Source organism: Danio rerio, chromosome 2, assembly GCF_049306965.1.
Source record: "Danio rerio strain Tuebingen ecotype United States chromosome 2, GRCz12tu, whole genome shotgun sequence".
NCBI classification, from domain to species: domain Eukaryota; kingdom Metazoa; phylum Chordata; class Actinopteri; order Cypriniformes; family Danionidae; genus Danio; species Danio rerio.
In genome coordinates, this window is record NC_133177.1 from 1773877 (window position 1) to 1798639 (window position 24763).

General features: G+C 37.4%; 1 protein-coding gene across 1 annotated transcript; it reads right to left on the reverse strand.

Moving 5' to 3' along the window:
- On the reverse strand, nt 1–24677 carry prkacbb (protein kinase, cAMP-dependent, catalytic, beta b). Its single transcript, NM_001034976.1, is given in 10 exon segments — nt 1–941; nt 1553–1717; nt 4150–4272; nt 4388–4483; nt 6152–6278; nt 7387–7469; nt 8662–8760; nt 8874–9002; nt 12818–12879; nt 24622–24677. Coding segments are annotated over 10 exon segments (1056 nt in total). The 5' UTR covers nt 24668–24677; the 3' UTR covers nt 1–815.
- Nucleotides 24678–24763: the final 86 nt, after the last annotated feature.

A 24763-nucleotide genomic window follows, 5' to 3' on the forward strand; every position in this document is an offset into this window, starting at 1 on the left:
TAACAACTAAAAAAAAAAGCACAAAAAAAGTGGTAAAATATGATAAATTTTATATTGCTAACATTATCTGTCAGTATATGCATGAGACTGGACCTTCACGGGAACATTGTGACTAAAACGTTCGCTCTGTGGGCTCGGTAATATCCAGATTTCTAAGGCAAGTCCGAAGATTTACGATCTCCTCCTCTGCCGTTCACAACACGATGGTTTTGGTCATGCGTTCAACACACGAGGTGGTTCAAATCAAGTAAAAAACCACTCTGAAATCAATAGATATGCACACGTAACAAAAAAATAAACAAGCTGTCAGTTGTTTTGGTCTAAAACGGAAAAACGAAAAAGACGCGTAACACCAAAAATGCCAGAAAGCGCAGATAAACGCCTTCAAAATCACAACACTGTGTGACGGTGCCATGAAACATTAAAAAAAACAACATGTAACAATGCTGAATTGGCCTTTTGTGTTTTTGTGTGTGTTTTTCCTCCCCTTTTTAACATCATACTTTCAAAAATAATCTTTGAAACAGGGAAGAACGTAAAGACGGATCGATACGGGAGTGAATGCGAGAGATGTGCCAGTGCATGATGGTTTTAAGAGCGTGAAAAACCTCTCTAAAGCGGATGGAATGAAGGAAGTACACGAGACGCTGAAGGGTGTAGATGTGCTCTCTGCTCTTCCCATGTCTTTAGAGTGCAAAGGAACCCTTTGTCTGACGTGTGGTGTGAAGCGCACACGCACAAACGCATGTATACATATACCGCTATAGGTGAATATATGTATACATGCATGTGTCTAGCGTTGAGGTGTCCCGTAACTAAAACTCGGAGAACTCCTTTGCACATTTTTCTGTAACAGATACGCGGATGTCTTCCTCTTCGTAGTCGTCGAAGTTGCTTGTGTCTCCTGGACCTCGGCACTTTGGTATGAACGGCGCCTCCACCTGGTGAACAATAGGAGATAGAGACATTAGCACAAGAATACCACATACACTCACCGGCCACTTTATTAGGTACACCTGTTCAATTGCTCAACGCACATTTCTTTATTAGCCAATTACAATGAATTTAGGCATATAGGCATGGTCAAGACGATCTGCTGTAGTTTAAAGCGAGCATCAGAATGGGGAAGAAAGGGGTTTAAGTGACTTTGAACGTGGCATGGTTGCTGGTGCCAGATGGGCTGCTCTTAGAATTTCAGAAACTGCTGATCTACTGGGATTTTCACGCACAACCATCTCTAGGGTTTACAGAGAAAAAGAGGAAATATCCAGTGAGTGGCAGTTCTGTGGGCGCGAATGCCTTGTTGATGGCAGAGGTCAGAGGAGAATGGCCAGACTGGTTCCAGCTGATAGAAAGGCAACAGTAACTCAAATAACCACTCGGGTCGAATCGAGACCTCAACTTTTTTTTTACAATTTAATAATTAATCATGCAGTCATACTGTGAAGTTAGTCTTAAATTGTTTACTGTAACGCAGAAAAGTACTTAATTTAGTGGCTGTAGTAAAGGACACCCTGCCAATGGGGTGAACTGAAGAACTCGAGAATTATACCTTTCTCTCATAGATGGCTATCCAATCCGTTGTGGCAAACCATTTGTGGTTTTTTATATCATTGACTCCATTCCTCAGGTTGCCGAAGCGCTTGGTCAGGTCCACCTGCAGCAGATTCCTCAGCAGATCCTTCAGATCCGAACTGAAGTGCGACGGGAAGCGTACCTACAACACACAAGCAGAAATTAGCAGTCTATGGGGCATTTACTGACTAAACTGCCTAAAATGCTGCATTTTCATGACCCTCAATGAACAGAAAAGCAGGTCGCTGTTGTGCTTTGCAGAATTGTAAATTGGGTTTAGCTTGAAAATCCTTTTGCAAGAGATTAATAGCCACTGTTAGGACTGTGTTGTTTTGTGTTCCTGTGTGTTTGATTTAAGCAGGCTAGGGTAACCCCACTGCTAAAGAAACCCAACCTGGACCATACGCTACTTGAAAAGTACAGACCAGTATCCCTGCTTCCATTCATGGCCAAGATTCTGGAGAAAGTAGTGTTCAATCAAGTCCTGGACTTTCTAACTCAAAACAACCTCATGGACAACAAGCAATCCGGCTTTAAGAAAGGCCACTCAACTGAGACTGCCCTGCTCTCGGTCGTGGAGGATCTCAGACTGGCTAAAGCAGACTCTAAATCATCAGTACTCATTTTGCTGGACTTGTCAGCTGCTTTTGAAACGGTCAACCACCAGATCCTGCTATCTACGCTCGAGTCACTGGGCGTTGCGGGCACTGTTATACAATGGTTCAGATTTTACCTCTCTGACAGGTCATTCAGGGTGTCTTGGAGGGGAGAGGTGTCCAACCTACAGCATCTAAACACTGGGGTAACTCAAGGCTCTGTTCTTGGGCCACTTCTCTTCTCCATCTACACATCATCTCTAGGACCAGTCATCCAGAGACATGGATTCTCCTACCACTGCTATGCTGATGATACCCAGCTATACCTCTCTTTTCATCTTGATGATCCCTCGGTTCCAGCTCGCATCTCAGCCTGCCTGTTGGATCTTTCACTCTGGATGAAAGATCATCATCTTCAGCTGAACCTCGCAAAAACGGAAATGCTTGTAGTTTCTGCCAACCCGACTCTACACCATAACTTTTCAATCCAGATGGATGGGGCAACCATTACTGCATCCAAAATGGTGAAAAGCCTTGGAGTAACGATTGATGATCAACTAAACTTCTCTGACCACATCTCTAGAACTGCTCGATCGTGCAGATTCGCACTCTATAACATCAGAAAGATCCGACCCTTCTTATCTGAACATGCAGCTCAACTCCTTGTTCAAGCTCTTGTTCTCTCCAAACTTGATTACTGCAACTCTCTACTAGCCGGGCTTTCAGCTAACTCTATCAAACCTCTCCAGCTGCTCCAGAACGCAGCAGCACGAGTGGTCTTTAATGAAGCTAAAAGAGCACATGTCACTCCGCTGCTCATCCGTTTGCACTGGCTGCCAGTTGCTGCTTGCATCAAATTCAAAGCTCTGATGTTTGACTACAAAGCGACTTCTGGCTTCGCTCCTTTTTATCTGCTCTCACTTCTGCAGATGTATGTGCACTCCAGAAACTTGCGTTCTGTGAATGAACGTCGCCTCGTGGTTCCATCCCAAAGAGGGAAGAAATCACTTTCGCTCACGCTCAATCTGCCCAGTTGGTGGAATGAACTCCCTAACTGCATCAGAACAGCAGAGTCACTCGCTATTTTCAAGAAACGACTAAAAACTCAACTATTTAGTCTCCACTACACTTCCTAATCTGCAATTGCCTCTCTGAATATCACACTAACTGTACCAAAAAAAAAAATTACTAATACTTTTCCTTTTAACTTATTTATTTCACAATATCACAGAACCTGCGGGAATGCTGTAAATCTAATCTCGTGACCAGACCATACCAGTCAACACTGGTAACAAGTGTTTTATGCGTAAATGAAATGAAAGCACAGAATAAATTCAAGTTTAAGAGAGAGAGGCGGCCCCTGGTGGTTTGGCGGTATGGGTTATGCATAGGGAGGATTGGCTCTTTAATGTTAATCGCCACCCTTTGATGGAAAACACAGGAGAAATACCAGAAAATACCTTTATGGGATGATGGCGAGATAGAATTGTAAAATACGGGAGATACTTGGGACAAACAGGAGGGTTGACAGGTATGTACCAGACACAGGTATTAAAGTATTAGTTCAACTAAAGATAAACCTCATCCCCTTGCCATCCAACATCTTCAGTCAAAATTAATTTTTCAGAGGAAATATGCTTGGTAATAATTGTTTTTTATTTAATTAAAATGACCTAAAGTAACTTTGTAAGACTCCTTAAATCTAAAACACAAGCAAATAACAATGTCTTTTGTTTGTCATTTTTTTGACAGTGAAAGTGTTGAGTTATCGTTTCACCTCCACCAATTATTTTTGAGGAAACTTACATACTTTTGGGGAAACACACACAAATCCACTATATGGAGACAAATCCTGCATGTTTTGCTTATTTCTATTTCGACTGAAGAAATGGATCGGATGCAAGATGTACAAAAATTAAGGACATTTTGATTCTGCGATTGAATCAAGCCTTTAGGGCACAACGCAAAATGCCAATACCTTTCCAGACACAATTTTCTCATAGATCTGAATGGGCTGGTCTGCAAAGAATGGAGGATATCCAGCTGCCATTTCATATATGAGAACGCCGAGGGCCCACCAGTCCACAGCCTTGTTGTATCCCTAAATGTCAACAAAAAATAAGTCAAAGAATCAAGTAAAAGAAAAAAAAAGTGCGGCATGTCTGGAAATTTGGATTGTGGTAAAAAAATAAATAAATAAATAAATAAATGCTGACCTTGCTGAGGATGATCTCGGGCGCCAGATACTCCGGAGTTCCACATAATGTCCAGGTTCTGCCTTTTACTCTTTTCGCAAATCCAAAGTCTGTTACCTGCGTGAGGGGGACAATTGTTTAATACATTTATATTTATTGTATAATCTGTTCACTAGAAAATATTCAAAAATAGAGATCAAATGGCATGTTTTGTGTGCCATCTTTTGATGCGCTCATTGTACTGTTAAAAGCATGTTAGAGATGGGGGGTACATTTTAGTCACGACTCTATGGAACAAAATCAATGCCAAAAGTCTTGAATTAAAAAGCTTGTTGAATATCACAAACTGAAAACAATAATACACGTATTAACAAGTTCTTGCATTTTAATGAATTGAATTCCAGGGTTTGTATTTTTAGGTCCTGAAATTTAACATATCTGTTTATTTAAGCTGTGAATATTTCAACTAAAAATATTTCAAACACGTTTTCATACTTAAAAATTCAATAACTCATATTCAATTTTCAGATTTCACTTACAAAATATTCAAAACCTTTAAAAATGCGATGTATAATATTCAAAAGGTCATTTTCAGTTCATTTAATTTCAGTTCTAATATTCGCTTCCATAAATTCAGTGGATCAAATTCGACTGTTAAAATTCAACATTACATCCGGGAACTGCAGGAGAAGCAATAGATTGCAGAGTGAAGATCGCCAGCTGCTCTAGCTTTCACCAGCAGGTGGAGATGGAATAATGTAAGATTTTTAACCCAGTAAACAGGCGAGAAAAAGGCTAATAAAGGCAAAAAAGTAGCATTTAATTTTAATATCAATGCCCTGGACATTATAAATAATAAAAAGTATGAGTAAAATGAGTAAATGAGGGTTTAGTCATCTATATTTGCCCTTATGTAACGGAAGCCAGCTGGTGATTGCGTAAAGCTCACTCCTCGGATCCTGGGACAGACGTTGTTCTGCAATCTTATCGGAGCTTGTCTCCCATCGCTCCCTGCTCGGACCGGTGCGGTTACTTGCACATAAACCGTCTTTTGATGAATATGATGTTACACATTGTCTATCTTTATTGACTCTTTCTTCCATAGACGCGAAGTAATATATTGACAGCTAAAGAATATAAACGTAAGAGAAACAGGAGAGGAAATATTATTATATTAAATATTATAATAATAATACAAAATAGACAAACATTGACAGAGCTAAGAACAATTACGAACAAAGATATTCAAAACCAGAGAGATTTTATGAGAATGTCACAAAACAGTTTACTTGGAACTGTTAAACAGAGTTCAGGTATGGTTTGAGGCTAGTTATGGATGGGGCGTGTAATTTAAAATAATTTAACATGCGAATGCATTAAAGGAGCGTCTTCAGTTATTATTTAAACGCAGCTATGTCAGGATTGGGATAGGTTAATTTCATCATTTAAATTATGATTGTTAATATTATTATTTTATGACATGTATTTGGGCTATTGCGCTTAAATAAGTCATCTGTGATTCTAAATTATTATTTTATCTTTTTTAGCTATCACTTTGCTATCGTCTTTCTCTTCTTTTTTCTAATTTTTGGGGTTCTGCCACGGTTAAACGTTTTGCAAAATGTCTTTAGTTTGTCCAGATTATTGCTTGTCCTCTAAAATAGAGTCAGAAAAAAATTATCCAAGGTTTCACTTTCCTTGCTCTGCATTGTGATTATTTTCAAAACAACAACTATCTGTGAGCGATTAGTTTAGACTGATCATGTCTGATCATGATCTGGTTACCTGTATATATCCATGCTGGTCAATAAGTAGGTTTTCAGGTTTCAGGTCTCTATAGATGAGGTCTAGTGAGTGGAGGTACTCAAAAGTCAGGACGATCTGTGCAGCATAAAACCGTGCATGTGGTTCACTGCCGATCACAGAAAAATCACAAGTTAGAGATGAAAACAGCAGATCTCAATGACAGCCAGAGATACACGAGGGCTCTGTTTAAATGATCACAGGTTCACCTAGGGAGTGTCTGAATTCACTTTTGCTATTTTAAGGATAGGAAAAACACCCACCACGCCCAGCGCATGATTCAAAAGGGTTGTTATTAGGCCATGTCCATATGTACACAAGTATTTTTAAAAACAGTTTTCCCTGCCTTCAAAAACACACTGTGATGTATATTAAGGACACATGAACTAACAGGCAGTGATAAAAGCCTTTTAAGTTAAGTTCACACTAGGGTTGGGCGATGTCGATCAATTTGTCATCATACGATGTCTAATATGAAACATCACGATGGACGATGGCATCGTCGTCATTGGCGGCGGTGAATTAATTATGACTAATTAATTAATTCATAACGAATTGGTTATTTTTAGCCTACCGTTATAACTACTTGACCCGCATGGCCTTTGTTTTACCTATAACCAAATCATAAATGAATAAAGATAAGTTACACACATATTTACCACCTGTCAATTACTTTTTCAGCAGGACTCGTGAATAAGTGTGAATAGGCAGAAATTGGGACTAGTTCAACTTTTCAAGCGCCGACGGAAGCGTCAGGGAATCAGATCGCTGTATGCAAATACACCAGCTAGACAGCGGCCTATTGCTGACCGAATTTCATTGGCTAACGCTTCCATGACGATCGCTTCAGCCCCAACTTCAGACAAGCCTTCAGTCAAGCGTTGACGCTGAAGCCCTGTGTGAATGGGGCGTCAATGCCAACACAATGAAATGTAACAATGTAAACACACCAGCATGCCCATGAGCGTTAAAGTTTTTGGCTTTTATAAAAATAAAAAGCATGACACATGATGTGAAAATAACACCTGCACTGGGCTTAAAGTATAAAAAAAAAACACTTGTTGCACTGTGACAGGTGTATGACAGGGCCCTCAAAGTTCATTCCCTTTGTGAACAACACACAAAATCTGGTGAATATAGACTTTCAAAAATGTAAATGACCCAAGCATCTCTACTGTGTTGGAGTTTAATGTTGGTTTAATCAAGTCTTCACTTACCTAAACCTCCCGATTCGTCTAAGATGCGAGAACATCTCTCCTCCGGGTACATACTCCATCACCATATACAAATTAGAGTTGTCCTGTGAGAGCAAAGACAGAATTAAAATGGACAGACACAAAACTAGTGGTCAACCTTAATAGGTTGTGCTATTGCTTCTGATTTGGCACTACCTCTCCACAACACAATATTATTATTTCTGCCATGCTGTCACTATAATATATGTCAATATATATACAGTTGAAGTCGGAATTATAAGCTCCCTTTTGATTTTGATTTTCTTTTTTAAATATTTCCCAAATGATGTTTAACAGAGCAAGGAAATTGTCACAGTATGTCTGGTAATATTTTTTCTTCTGGAGAAAGTCTTATTTGTTTTATTTTGGCTAGAATAAAAGCAGTTTTTAATTTTTTAAAAAACATTTTTGGGACAAAATTATTAGCCCCTTTAAGCTTTTTTTTGTTGGATAATCTACAGAACAAACCATCGTTATACAATAACTTGCCTGATTACCCTAACCTGCCTATTTCACCTTATTAACCTAGTTAAGCCTTTAAATGTCACTTTAAGCTGTATAGAAGTGTCTTGAAAAATATCAAGTAAAATATTATTTACTGTCATCATGTCAAAGATAAAATAAATCAGTTATTAGAAATAAGTTTTGAAAACTATTATGCTTAGAAATGTGCTGAAACAATCTTCCCTCCATTAAACAGAAATTGGTGGAAAAAATAAACAGGGGCGCTAATAATTCAGGGGGGCTAATAATTCTGACTTCAACTGTATGTATGTATGTATATATATATATATATATATATATATATATATATATATATATATATATATATATATATATATATATATATATATATATATATATATATATGTAGTGTATATGAGCTTCATGGATATATTTATTTTATTAGATTAGATTTATTTACATTTTTTATATCTGATTGGTTAACAAAACTGATATTTTCTCTAAAAATTACAAAATATTAGAGTATAAAATAGACCAGGGTTTCTGCAGATATCATAATGTCAAATTTGAGACTTTTTAAGACCCTTAAGTATTAAATTTCAGACCTATATCACAATATCAAAAACACCCTCCCTTTATTCAAGTGTTCAATACTTTTTCCATGTATCATTAATGAATTAAAGAATACCTTTTCTTGGCTAAAGGAGACGTGGTCATTGCAGATTAAATGGAAAGTACTGTCTGACCGACCTGTTTACCAATGCACAAAGTTAATGAACAGTGTTACTGTACCTTGAAGGCATATTCCAATCTGACGAGGAATGGGAAGGAAACTGCTTGTAATATTCTCTTCTCGTTTAGCGTATGCTCCACTTGTTTCAACTTCACCACCTGGCAAAAAATGATGATAATGAATAAGTTGTGAAATTAACTAAATGATCATATGCCCTGTAGAGAAAGAAATCATACATGCTTGGGAGAGTTTAATGAGTTTTACAACCAACCTTTTGTTTGTCCAGGACTTTCATGGCATAGTACTGATCTGAAGCCTTGTGTTTAACCAACAGGACTCGCCCGAAGGATCCCGTGCCCAGAGTCTTCTGTCTGTCAAAGTCATCTAAACAAGTTGTGCTCTACAGAAAATAATCAAAAAATAAGATTATCAAATGAAAATCTATTAATACAAACTTCATTCATTCATTCATTCATTCATTCATTCATTCATACATTCATTCATACATTCATTTTCCTGTCGGCTTAGTCCCTTTATTAATCCAGGGTCGCCACAGCGGAATGAACCGCCAACTTTTCCAGCAAGTTTTTACGGAGCGGATGCCCTTCCAGCCGCAACCCATCTCTGGGAAACATCAACACACACATTCACACACACACACACACACACACACACACACACACACACACACACACACACACACACACACACACACACACACACACACACACACACACACACACACACACACACACACACACACACACACACACTCACTCACTCACTCACTCACTCACTCACTCACTCACTCACTCACTCACTCACTCACTCACTCACTCACTCACTCACTCACTCACTCACTCACTCACTCACTCACTCACTCACTACGGACAATTTAGCCTACCCAATTCACCTGTACCGCATGTGTTTGGACTGTGGGGGAAACCGGAGCACCCGGAGGAAACCCACGCAAAGGCAGGGAGAACATGCAAACTCCACACAGAAACGCCAACTGAGCCGAGGTTCGAACCAGCAACCCAGCGACCTTCTTGCTGTGAGGCGACAGCACTACCTACTGCGCCACTGCCTCGTCCACTAATACAAACTTATTAAAATATAATATAGATACAGCAAAAAAACAAACAAACAAACAAACACATTTCTTCCTGTTACATCCTTAATATATAAATGCTTCCAATTTACTCAAGTTAAATTTGCCTGAAAAGCGAACAAATTTAAATGCAGTATGTGCGTTTATCTGTATAAATTCTCAGTATAAATTTACATACTGTATAAATTTGTATAAATTTATTTTAATTCTAATTTGATCAACTATTACTTAACATCAACAATCAAAAGTTTTTTCTGAACGCAACCTCAATGTACAAGTAGCTCAAACTCGCTCATTCAGAGGCGGAAACCGACGGACGTGCAACAACTTTAATCATAAGGTAAACACAAAACAAAAGTTTCAATCTGAAGTTCCTTCACGAGATTCCACACCTGTAAACACTCGCTCCATCAGGCTCGTGGCGTTCAGCACAACCCATACTCATCACAGATACCAAGCCGACCAATCACAAATCTTGCGCTATGCATCATTGCGATGTATAGTTACATTTTTTTGAGAGGTGTGCTTCAGCGCCAGCCATGGCGAGGGGTCTGTGATCGCGCGAAGGCTGCATCGAACCATACACAAGTGCTTCACGCATAAGCGTAAATCAACCTTTACTCCCCTTTGTTTATGGTGGGCGTGACAGCAGCTGGTTTGGACACTGCTGATTGGGCAGAATGAGGCTGCGCTTAAGCTATTGGCAGAGCTGTAAAGAATTCATCCGCCCTCAGATTCAGACAGAGAATAAATATGTTGGTATATTTATATTGCATTCACATTGCAGCCTTTGCGATTAGCTAATCACAATATGTTTCAAATCAGAACTGTATTTCAATTTCAACTAATCTTTTAGCCCTAAATTCTAATGTTGAAAACCAGTAGCCGATGACTTCCATAGTATTTTTTCTTTTTTCAACTATGAAAGTTTGGGGAAGCACAGTGGCTCGGTGGTTAGCACTGTAGCCTCACAGCAAGAAGGTCGCTGGTTCGAGTGCCGGCTGGGCCAGTTGGCGTTTCTGTGTGGAGTTTGCATGTTCTGCTCGTGTTGGTGTGGGTTTCCACTGGAGGAACAGTCCAAAATGTAATGTATTTTTTATTTAATGCCATGTCAGCAACCAAGGCTATTTTCATGGCAGGAATCTTTCAATCATAAATATACAATTTAAAAATCAACAAACAAAATAAAACATAAATTAATTAAGATTTTTTTGTGTTTATACATGATAAAAATTCTAAAATCTTTTCCGGTTTCACTTTGTTAAAAATGTCCTTTAAAGAGTTCATTTCATAAAAAAGTCTTCTGGAATCAGTAAAAGCAGGACAGTCCAGTAAAATGTGTTTTATAGTAAGAGGAGTTTTGCAGCACAAACACTGAGTGGGGTTTTCACCTTGGAGCAAAGAATCCATGTGTTATTCTCGTATGCCCAATACAACATCTGGTAAAAACTACTTAATCAAATCGATTGTTAAAATGTCTTAAAATTATGTGTGAAACTTCAGGTTGGATTTCAGGTAATTTATTGTTTTCTAATGCATCCCATTCCTTTTGCCACTTGTTTAAAATGTAAGCGTTAATAAAAGGTTTCATCTCTGATGGAGGAATTTGGCATTTGTTCACTACTTGCTTCAAAGCATCTTTAGCAGCTGCATCAGCTCGCTCATTGCCTGAAAGTCCGACATGTCCTGGAACCCAGCAAAAAATGATGTGATAAAACTGATTTTGTAGTTGGTGAACTTTAGTTAAGATATTATCAATCAAAGGATGATCATTCTTTGAAGATTCCATAACTTGGAGGCATGATTTAGATTCTGTAAAAATGATGGATTTCTTTTGTTGGGCATTTTCTATATACTCCAATGCTAAAAGTAAAGCGCGGGCTTCAGCTGTGAATATGGAACAGTCCAAAAACATGCGCTATAGGTATGCGTGTGTGTGTGAATGAGTATGGGTGTTTCCCAGGGCTGGGTTGCAGCTGGAAGAACATCCACTGCGTAAAACATATTGCAGTTCGTTGCCTTGTACTTGTACATGTGTAATCAGGGCCGGAGTGGGACTCCTTTTCAGCTCTGGACTTTCAAGCCTTAGACCGGCCCACCTCAGTCGACGACTGACGATATTAAAATCATTTACAATTCAGTTTTAAAGGAAACTAACACGTCTTTTTCAAGGAGACAGCTGCTTTAGAACTTCAAATATTTTTCATAAAATTGAGAACATTAATTCTTTATAGATATCCAGTCCTTTGTAACGGTCATCACACGAAAAAAAATAAGTACCCCAACATAAGTAACCCAAACAGTATTTTATGTCTTCACACTGAAAATGTAAAAAATATATTATACTCTGGTGAGGTTTGAACTCGGATCAGCTGCGTCGTAACATAACGTGCTAACCACTAGACCACGGTGGCGCTGTTAAGTATTGCACTGTTATCTGCAGCTATTGATGTCTACTATCTTTTTTTTTTACCCTACTCTTTTTCTCCCCTTTTTAGATTTCTGATCAAGTTATGTCAGATTTATTAATGTAGTGAATCATCTGATTGTCATTAAGCAGGTGTAATATTCATTAATATTAATTAATATTCACTAAGGTGCCGCTGTTTGGGGTGGAATGGGGTGCATGATGATGCAGGTTAATGATGCGGGCTGCATTTTGCTCACGGGGCTGCAAGAAAATAAAAAAAAAGAGCGGAGCTGTGGCAAAATAATGAATAAAAAGAGTTATGGTCAAATAAACAAATAAATGCAAAAAGTGCAACTGATGAAAGTGCAAGCAGCTAGGGACACCGGCCCTCGCGGCCAAAAACCGGACCGGCCCACCTGGAATTCTCCAGATTAGCCAATCCGGGCCTGTGTGTAATGACAATAAAGTTGAATCTAATCTAATCTAATATGCTGGTATAGTTGGCAGTTCATTCCGCTGTGGATAGCCCTGATAAATAAGTGACTAAGCCTAAGGAAAATTAATGAACGAACTATGGAAATCAATGGCTACCAGTTTTCAACATCCATCAAAATATCTTCTTTTGTGTTCAACAGAAGAAACAAGTAAGTAAATGTTCATTATTTGGAGGGTGAACTATCCAGTTGTTACTCACCTGTTGTGGCGATTCCCATTTTCTCAAGAAATCTTCTTTGGCTTTGGCTAGAAACTCTTTGACTGTGAGGAAGAGTAAAAAACGAAATGAGCAAAACCAAGCAAACGCTCCAACTTTTGTTAAAGGAAGTCAACTAAATGAACAAAAATTATCCACATTCAAGTCTAAATAGATTAGAAGTGCACAAGGGAACATTTTTCTAGCTAGTCACACATTCTAGACATGAAAAATCGAGCTGTCATGGACATCATGGCTTGTGTGAGGCATGCATTTATCATTAACAAAGGAGCAAGACATCAACAATCCAACATAAAACACCACAGCAGACTTCAGTTGACCACAGTGATGGAAAAAAGAAAGCTATTCATTGTATTTACTGCGGCTTGTCTTACAGCGGCCGAGAGCATTTACAAAAGTCGTGTTTTTTCCATCACTGAAGTAACCTAATGTAATTGTGATCATACCAAAAGTCTCTACAGATCAGCAAGGATTTTCAGGAACATTCACCCACATGGATGGGATGATGAAGAATCAGACAGAGAAGAGGAGAAGGACAAAGAGAGAGAAAGAGATAAAAGAAAGATTTCCGTCAAACAATCACATAGTTAAGCGGCATGGATTAGACGTGACAAAAGTACAGCATTAACAAAACTAGACAATGCAAACGCTGAGAGAAATAGACACTGGTTCAGCACTTAATCACACAACTATGATGACTGCTGGAGACAACCTGAGGGGAAACATCATGGTTTATCACAGGATTGCAAAATCGCTGAGTTTGACTTGTTTTATGCGATTGTAAAACATGACTGCTCACTTTCTGAAGCTCTACTGATGCTTTCTCTTTCCTGAAATAATATCAAACATACAGTTGAAGTCTGAATTGTCAGCTCCCCTGTGTATTTTTCCCCCAATCTCTGTTTAACAGAGAAAATTCTCAACCCATTTCTAATTATAATAGTTTTAATAACTCATCTCTAATAACTGATTTATTTTCTCTCTGTCATGATGACAGCACATAATATTAGACTAGGTATTCTTCAAGACACTAGTATTATGCCTAAAGTGACATTTAAAGGGTCACGAAACACCCAAAACACATGTGTTGAGCTGTTGACATTTATGACGTATATGTGTCCCACACTGCTAAAAACACAATTAGGACACCTATATTTTACTAAAAAGTGTAAATTGGTTGTTTTTGCGTTATTTCAAGCTAATTCGTACTTCCGCTTTGAAACAAATTTTTGAAGCTGCGTCACGGTCATGAGATAATAGCGTGTATTCCAGCGTGCAGACTGGACGTCTGTGCCAGAGTGAGTCTTATTACGTCTTACAGTGTGCTGCATTAATGCATGAGTAAAGCTTGGTTCAAACCAATCAGCGCGCTCTATTGTGCAACTTCATTAATATTCATTACTGTCACAGTGTTTATACGACAGAGACGCCACGTTGTGTTGGCAAAACAAGTGTGAAGTGTTGCTTTTATAGTTTGCTGCAGTTCAGTTTTGTTTTCATTTTCTCTCTGTGAGAGCGCAGCTGGAGTCACATGTGGATTAACAGTGTACGCGACGCTCGACAACAATAACTTACGTGTCTAAGGAGGAACATTGTTTACCTGAGAGCTGTTCTCATCTGCAAACGCTGAGATCCGGATTCTCTTGTAGTCTCCTCTTAATAAAGACGCGGCTCTAGTTGCTGGTGATTGTCCTGTCTCTACAGATTTGGTAAGTGAGCGACCAGTGCTCTTTGTTTATTCAGTTCGTATTTTATTCGTATCAAACAAACTATTGCACCGAGTGTAAACAAGTTAGCACTACAACCAAACTATAACCTCGCGTTGGATTTTGTGACCGGAATAACACACGCGGCTTTCTGACACTACCTGTCGAGTGCATCTAAGTTTCTGGGAAATGCTGAGTTTTTTTATCTCTCATTCGCCGTGCGGTATCAAACATTGCATGAAAAATACACGCTTAGAGCAGTTCCTCGAATGAAATATCACGTTTGTCGCGAGGTACATGAATGAATTCCCTGAATGAAAGAGCCAAACTGCAGTTAAAATCCACCATTTAATAATTTGGCAAATAATTTGACTACAAATGTCCATGTAAACACAGTCACTTTGTCCGCTGTGGGTGTGTGTTTTGACTCTGAAATTCAGCGCGCCCAAATAGACACTCCCACACCGTGCCTCTTTTCTTCCTCCGACACTCCCCCCTAAACAGAGCTGGACACGCCCACTTTTCTGACTTTTTCCAAAGTAGAGGTGTGAAAACACCCTGCTGAAACCAGGGGGTTTCATGGCCCTTTAAAGGGTCATGAAACACCAAAACACGTTATGAGCTGTTGACAGTCGTATATGTGTCCCATACTGCTATAAACACTATTAGGACACCTATATTTCACTAAAAAGTGTAAATTGGTTGTTTTTGCGTTTTTTCAAGCAAATTCGTACTTCCGGTTTGAAACGAATTTTTGAAGCTGCGTCACGGTCATGAGATAATAGCGTGTATTTCAGCGTGCAGACTGGACTTCTTTGCCAGAGTGTGTCTTATTACGTCTTACAGTGTGCTGCATTAATGCATGAGTAAGGCTTGGTTCAAACCAATCAGCGCGCTCTATTGTGCAACTTCATTAATATTCATTAATGTTTACAGTGTTTAGACGGCAGAGAGACACCACAATGTGTTGCCAAAACAAGGTGAAAAGAGAAGGTTTTGTTTTCATTTTCTCTCTATGAGAGCGCAGCTGGACTCACGTGTGGATTACAGTGCGCGCGACGCTCGACAACAATACGTGTCTAAGGAACATTGTTTGCCCGAGAGCTTTTCTCATCTGGAAATGGTGAGATCCGGATTTGCTGCTCGTCTCCTCTTAATAAAGACGCGGCTCTAGTTAGTTAGTTAACTGTCCTGTCTCTACAGATTTGGTAAGTGAGCGACCAGTGCTCTTTGTTTATTCATTTTTTTATTATATCGAACTAGAGTTAGGACGATTTTAAGGGCCCATACATTTAGGGGGGCCTCGGAGACATTATCATAGGCCCGCGCCCCCCGCTCTTCACTTTTATCCGCCCCGAAAAATAAAACAGAAACAATTCATGATTTCTTGTGCGGCCTGGTACCAATTGATCCACAGACCGGTACCGGTCCACAGCCTGGTGGTTGAGGTCTACTGCTTTAGAAGAGTCAAAAAACGTACATACAGCCCTTTTAAATAGTGGTATAGAATGGCAAAATACTGTAAAACCCCACGAAAAACAGAAGTGTTTACAAGAATGCTTTGTGGAAGCATATAATAAACAGTATTTGGTATTCAAAGTAAAACCAAACTGCCAGACAAAAAAAAAAGTGGTGGTTGAAGACCCCTGCTGGAGACAATCCAAAACAAAATATTGCTTGACGGGCTAATAATATTGACCTTAATTTATTATTTTTTAAAATTTAGAACTGTTTTTATTCTAGCCAAAATAAAACAATTTTTTTTCCAGAAGATATTATAGGAAATACTGTGAAAAATTCCTGAATCTGTTCAACATCATTTAAGAAATATTTGAAAAATAAAGGAGGACGCGGGCGGGTGAATAATTGTGACTTCAATTGTATTAGTTGCAAGATTTTTAAAATAATATCATATTGCATATCGAATTATTCTTATTTCTTGAATACCGCACAGCTCTAACAGCTAACTTGTGTCACTCTGGCTGTTTGAAGCTTTCTGCCACAGCAAACGTCTGCAGGAGGATCTTCTCACTGTCTCATCCTTTTATGGTATGCTCTTCTTCACAAGTATGCCACGGCCTGGAATGAACCATTTAGTAAAATACAACCGCTTAAAATTATGGTTCAAGATTTAAGGCTAAATGCGTTTATATTTTGAAATCAGTCCACCGATTTGTAATAATGTTGTACAGAAAAACATTTATATAGAGCATTTGTTTTAGATCAAATTAGAGGTGCCTGTAACCATTGACTTCTACAGTAGAAAATGCAAATACTATGGCAGTCAATGGTTACAGGTTTTTCTGATGTTTTCACTGTCAGTAGTACCAAAATAATAATCAGCACCACATTATTAACAGCTAACTGTGATCCAAAAGAGAATCACAATGCAATCAAACTAATTCAAAACCGGCGCTTAATTATTTCTCAATTTATGATGCATTAATTTGTTGTTCCATCCTTAATTAATAACCAATCAACATGTGCCACAACACTAGCAACCCTCAGTGTAAAAAACATTCTTATTTTAGGCTTCTTAAGAACAACATTTGCTTCATTTTTTGTCAGGAGGTACACAAAATCAAAACACGAGCCTACGCATTTAACATATACGTACATCTGCTTATATACATGACATATGTAATAAAATGTAAAGTAAGTCCTGTACATGAGCCTCCTATAAAATTAAATCATTTTAATCAAATGGTGTGCTCATTTGGCAACAAAACAACCATTTATCAACCAAATTATAAATTGAACATCTGTAAATTTGATATAATTATGTCAAATGATGTACATTTTAGTCAAGGTTTAACTTGAAATTAGTTATTGTGTTTTGAACATTGGTAACATTAAGCATTAGTTATGCCTTATCCAGGGCTCAGCAATAAGGACTGCCCGGTGGCCCTCGGCCAGCGTGCGAGGCGCTCTGGACAGTAGACAGAATTGTTACTGGCCTGATTCGTAGTGCCTAGTCACAAAAGTTCAATTTTTCTGCGACAATTTGTCAACTGCATATGAATACAGTCTTAGGGTGCTTTCACACCTGCCTTATTTAGTTCGATTGAGTCGCACTAGAGTTCGTTTTCCCCTTTTGGTACGGTTCGTTTGGGCAAGTGAAAATGCAGCAATCGTATTCGTGTACCGTAAATAAGTGTACCGAGACCTGCTTGAAGAGATGGTCTCAGTACGCTTTCAAACTAACCCTGGAGCGGTTCGTTTGTGGTGAGAATATGATCCGTACTAAAACAGGTCCAATCGCAAAAAGTACTGCGCATTTTGGACTAATTCAGCTGCCAGACGGATGCGCTGTTCATTATGGAATATGGAGGAAAAATATTTGTTGACAGCGCTTTACCAACAGAGAGAGAAAGAGAGGAAAACATTACCTGATGGATTGTTGTTAAAATTTCCGCAAGATGACCATGTCAGAGTTTAGCTAAATGAATTCACGCCTCCTCCTGAAGTGACGTGTGATGCATTAAACACTGTTTTCCAGCTGCGGCAGCGCTTCATTCTCGAAATGTATAGTTTGTCTAAAGCCGGCATACAATCAGCCAGCGCAGTCGTCCCTCCAGAGTAAAAGGTTTTGTTTACTTGCAGGAGTTCACTGGCATTTTCCCGCACTTGAATTCTGACCAATCAATAAGCAGTTCAGGAAATATGCTCAACAACATCTGGCCAATGAGAGATGTGGATTTTGTCAGATGACTGCGTTTTGGTGTAAAAACGACCCAAAGACGGCAGATGCAGCAACAATGCATCATTTATTACCATTGGTCCGGACCAAATGAAGTGAACTACAGATGTGAAAGCAGCCTTAGAATCGAGAAACAGTTTGTGCTTTTAAGCCTTTAAATGCTACCTTCTCAGTGATGTTGTAAACACCATATTGCTTTTCGGTTCCTTCTATCTGATTGGATGTTGTGAGTATGTCGTTTTTTTGTAACCTGTTAGAACCCAGTAGAGCGAAATGAATTTATGAGGCTAAAAGAATGTCTTGGAAGCAGACATTTACGTGGGTACAATGCGAAGATATGCTCATTATACATTTATTAACATTTTAAAAATATTAAAAATTCTAGATTCAAACACATTTTTGACACAATATTAAAAACATGTGGCTAAGAAACAGCTATTAACTTAACTTTTTTATTTGGTGGGGCCAGTGAAAATATTGGTAGGGCAAGTAAAAATCTGAACCGCTGGCCCAATCGGGCCAGTTGAAAAAATCCTGAGCGTTGAACCCTGCTTATATGTTTTTCTCTGAACACACTTTTGACTGACAGTGATTGACATGTAGGAATTTTTTAACGATGCACCACCATACAAAATAACCTAATTACCTTTTAACCACAGGCTAACTGTTGTGTAACCTGCTCCACCAGTCAAACAACCTTAAAATTAGGGCTGGATAATACTGGAAAAATATGCAATGTTGTTGTTGTTGAGTATTGCGATAATGCTATTTCTTACTATGTAACATTTCCCTAGAAAAACGCTAGTATTATTAGCTATGCTTTTAAATATTTGAATGATATTAAAATAAACAGGTAAAAGATATCCTTCAGGGCTAATTAAGACAAAAAAACGACGTCGAAGTGCAAACATTTAGTCTTTTAAACACTGTGCATGAGTAAAAACCGCTGCAGATATTTGGATTCTGATTGGCTGTAGTCATTTTCCCGCAATTAGTGTTTGTTTTCAGCTCTGGGTTCAGCTTTTGGGTCGCTCCAGCCAATAACAGAACAGAAATTACTGGTGAGGCGGAGCTAAAGATAGTAAGGCTTCATCTGATTGGTCAAAATAAGATAAAACAACCAATGCATTAATGTAGTTTACCACGTCTGCGATATGAATATTGCATATATAATCATCACAATAATGATTTTTTACGATATATTGTATAGTCTTATTCAAAATGCTACCGAAATATCAAAACCATGCAAATGCACAGCAAAAATCATCAATATGAGCATATCAGACTGATTATTTTAGCTGCGTGCAAGCGTTTTAAATGTAAAGTTTACATCAGATGTAGGGTTATCACACAGAGCAGTGCATCTAGGGTAAAGATGTTTTACTCTTAGACTAGCAGTGCTGATTGCAGTTGATAGCATCGAGCTTTTCAAATCTACTAATTACCTTTATCCCCTGAAAATGACAAGCTAAGTCAATGACTAAAGCTAAGTGTACTTACTTAGGCTTGGAAAGACCTTGATAGTAGCAAGATTACAGGTGACTGGTGTGTGTGCGCGCGTGCGAGTATGCTGTAGTGAAAAATCACCACAGTGCTACTGCTTCAGAGAGAATTTTACTGTTCATGCCAGAAATATACAAGCATCTAAAACGCTTTTATTTTAAAGCGGACCTATTGTTCCCCTTTTTTACAAGATGTAAAATAAGTCTGTGATGTCCCCAAAGTGCGTGTGTGTAAAGTTTGAGCTTGAAAATACCATAAAAATAATGTTTCATAACTCTCTGAGACTGACACTTTCAGGCTTTGTTTCGAATTGTGGTGTTTTAGTGGCTGTCACTTTAAATGCAAATGAGATTGTGCGCTTTTCAAAATAGGGCGGAGCTACAAACCCCTTTGAATCAGTATAGCGGCAGATTCAAAATCAAGACTAAAGTTATCCATCTAAACTGACATGATCCTCAGCAGCTCAAAAACTCTGATGGCTAATGGACAGACGGCTGCTTCTCACTCAGGGCTGCTGTTCATGCTAATGACGGAGAGATGAGCACTAGTGGGCGGGGCTTTCCCCCTCTGATGACACGTACAAAGGGAGAATGTCAATCAAAGTTAGGAAATAATGCAAAAGATACAACAAAAATATCATATCAGGATATAAGTAATCACAAATCCTGATAACAATACACAACTAATAACAATTTAGTTCTATTTCTGAAAATTCAATCGATTAATAATTGACATATATTGATAACAACTAAAGAGCCATTTTTTTAACAGTTCAAAGTATCTACTATGCACTAATTCATTTTAGGATCATATTTTTGATTTTATTTCGAACTTCAGGGCAAATGTTTGATTAAGAATGTAGAAATATAAATTAAATATTAATAAAATATACTTCGAATAATAAATGACTGCAGGTCGAATATAAAAATTGCTAAATAAAATGTAAACATTGTACTTTCAAGTCTGCAACTTTCTCATGATGCAGTTATTCAGGTTTTTTTCTCCATCCACGTAATTGCGTGTATTATTGCACTTATAAAATGAAAAAAATATTACCATAAACAATGTATTAAGTGACACCTCGATATAATATGACACGATAGACTTTTTATTTTGTCTATAGTTTATTTATTTATATATTTTAATTTATATATTTTAATATTTTTTAATTAAAATATTTTAAATATTTGTCTTAAGGATATACTTTTTCAATTTTTTGAGATTTTATCATTATCAAAAAGCTTAATAAAAATAAACAAATATTGAAAAAATCGTTTACAAAGTTTTCCAAAAATTAAGTGTTGATATGTTTATAATGGGAAATGTACAAAGTGTCTTCATGGAGCAGGATCAATAATTATTTAACATGTTTACTGAAGGTAATTAATGATATTAGTGAGGGTCGCAGAGCAATGTAAAATTGAAAATGTAAAGCACAAATGATTTAATTTTACATAGCTACTGATTATACTAGTACAAACATGATTATTGATTTAAACTTCTATTTAAATGTATAGTGCACACAATTATTTACATACATATGAATACAACAAGCTGGGTCAACTATCCCTTTAGAGCAATCTGAACTGTTTTCCCACCTACATGGTCAGGCTCAAACACGAGCCACTTTTGTTAGCAGATGTTTGATTATTAGGACATATTTAATATATTACAATAACAAAAACAAAACATTTAGGTGATTTAAAATACATATACAACTTATTATAATTTAATCTTGAAATAATAACTGTTTTGCATAATTTCATAACAAAAACTATTAATATTTAAGATAGCCTTTAACATACATTAGTATTTTTTATTTTTGGAATTGTGTATTTAATTTTACTAGTTAGCATCCATCTGGATGTTATTATAATGTGCATTTACGTCAATCAAAACCTGTAGCAACCTGCACACATGCACATTCCCTATGCATGTGCAAACTCATGCAACTCAAGCTGCTACTGTAGTGAAATGGGCACAAGTTGACCAGAGTCGAGAATCTAACCTAGGGAAGCTTGTTTCAGCTGCTTGTTTTACTAATAAATAAATAAATAATAGTAAAATAAATAAATAGTAAAATAGTTTTTTTGATCTCAGAACTTAAAATTCAAACTCAAAACATTATGAAAATAAAATTAAAAAGTAAAATAATTAAGAAAATTGCACATTTTCCTCACAATTCCAACATTTTCCAAGTTCTGCCATTTTCCCTCTCTGATTAAGTATTTTAATATTTTAGATTTCGCAATTGACCTTTTGTCCCACAACTGTGAAAAAAAGCAGACATAATTGAAAGAAGCAACTCAGAAATGTAAGACGGAAGTTCGCAATTATCTTTTTTACCTCATTATCCTGTAGCAGAAACAGGTTTGCATACCAAACCAAGCCCAGTGAAAACTAAATTCCCTTGAACATTAATGAATTAGTGTAAAGAGTTTGGAGCAATGCATGACTTACAGAATTATATCAGCAGCGTAATTATACTAACATTCTCCCTTTGGAGAATGACTACATCATAAAACTAGTACATTTCTTGACACAAACACTCACCTTAAAGATTCAAAGGGATTGTTTACCAAAAAAAGAAAATGTACTCACTATTTACTAGGGGTGTAATGGATCACGGTTGATTCGTACGGGTCACAACTTACGGTTCGGAACACATGATTAATACATTTATTTCAACTTTACTAAATGTGTAATGACTGCAGAAAGATCGCCTCTCACGTCATTCAAATCAGATGTATGAAAGCATTCAGGCTTTCCTGTAAAATATAATGATGACGGAAGATGTTATGGTGGGTTATTGGGGATGTGTATCGCTGAAATTATACATTTTGCATCAGGTGCATTTAGCTGTGAGTTTGTGATGTATTTTTCTTTGAATTTATATGTGGTTTACTAAGTTGTAAAATAACACTGCTCCTCTGTTTAATTTTAATACAGAGAAGACATCATAATCAATTGAAAAACTCAGAAATTTTTTTTACATTTAAATTTTTTTATGTAATTTTTTTTAAAATTGTTTGTGTCTTTTTTGAAAATTTGAGAATTTGACTGAGACTTTTTTAAATCTATTTTGTTCTGCCATATAGAAACATTGAGGTGTTCATTTGATTTCTATATTAGGAAATAAAACTGGAATTGGTGACTTGTAACTTGTAATGGAGTCATTTTTACAGCAAGGTATCTGTACTTTTACTTAAGTATGGTTTTCAGGTACTCTTTACACCTCTGTCCTACGGGATGAGTATGCTTTTTTTTATTTACTTTGTTTTTTATTACAACAGTATCTCCAGCAGAAAATATCTCCAAAGATGCCGTTTTAAATCGTAAAAAGAACATATATTTTTTTAAAGAAATTAAGACAGCAGAAGTCAATAATTATTTTGAATTATAGTAAAGTTAAATTATAGTCTGACGTTTACTGCATCAAAATATTTTAAATGCTACTTAAAATAAAAAGGGGAAAAAGTTTTTTTTTTTTATTTGGACATTTAAAAAATGTATATTTTACAGCAGTAATCACAATACCGTGAAACAGTGATATTTTTATCCAAGGTTATCATACCCTCAGAATCGTATACCGGCCCAAGCCTAGTGCCCATATGTCTTTTTATGTGCATTTTTGAAACTTATGCGCATCTTGCTGTTTCCATCAAATGTTTATGCGCATCTCTAACATGTACATATAAAATAAGTGGATGGAAGCCTATGACTTTAAAGGCAGAAAAACAAATACTATTGAAATCAGTGGTTACAGATGTCCAATATTTTTCAAAATAACGTCCTTTGTTTACAACAGAAAGAAAAAATCTAAAATAAAACAACATGTTTGGGTGAGTAAACAATGACAGACTTTTAGTTTTAGGTGAACTATATCTTTACAGTAACATAGGATTTGAAGAAACAAAAATGTGAGGACAACAAATAATTTCTCGACACAAACGTAGTTATTTAAATAGCAGAGTTCACCCAAAAATAAACCTTTACTCTCAATTTACAGTTTTAGATATTACACTTAATTATGTTTAACATTTCCTCAACAGCCTGAACATTAAGCCAAACAAACCCACAGTCACTAATCTTCACGTGTATTACAGCAAAACCCCCACAAAACAGCTTATTTGAGCAGTTTTTTCAACAGTTTATCGCATTGCCAACAGCAACAACAGGCGTTTAATTAACTTAATGGCTTGATGTTGTTTACTAGAGGCAGGAGAGACTGCTGTGAACAGGCCCAACACACAAAACATCTCCCTATATTCACGATTATTCACTTCAACACAACCACATCAGCTCTTCCTTCTCATGCACACACTATCTAAAGCCCCACAAAACATGTGTGGACGATAAGAAATCGAGTGTTTGTGGCGATACAGCAGAGCTCAGGGCCTCTGACTAGCGGATAGCTTATTAGCCTTTAACCTTCTGACTCCGCTGCATATGCTCGAGGCACAGATACTACAAGCAAACCTACATATTTCCAATGTTATCGTTTAATTCTGCACAATTATCATGTACATTGACTTATATGTTAAAACGAATACATCGACTATCTTCAGGCCTAGTATGAAGCTAGTTTAACGGTTTTACTCTGCGGTTTCCACAATGTAAACAACTAATTAATTTATTTAAACGCTTAATAAACTGTCTGTGCTTTAAATAAGAGATGAATAAAGAGCTGTAGTGCGTTTATAATGGTAAAGCTCTCCAGTCCTGCTTAACATTTGCACTCGGTTAAGCAGCTAGCATCATTAGCCGCCGTTAGCTGCAAAGTTAAACAAACACCGCCGTTTTTTAAAGACTCCCTAAATATGTAAAGTATATATTAATGTGATTTAAATGTAATGTGATTAATCTCATCTTCTTACCGCTCTCCAGTTCATTGCCTTTTTTGGCGGTCGCTGCGTTTCCCATAGTGCGGGAGACTCTGGCGATCCTCGGCGAGTCCTTGGGAAAAGCTTCCGTGAACTCGACACCTCAGGCCGGGTCTTATCGCGGAGCACCGGGAGT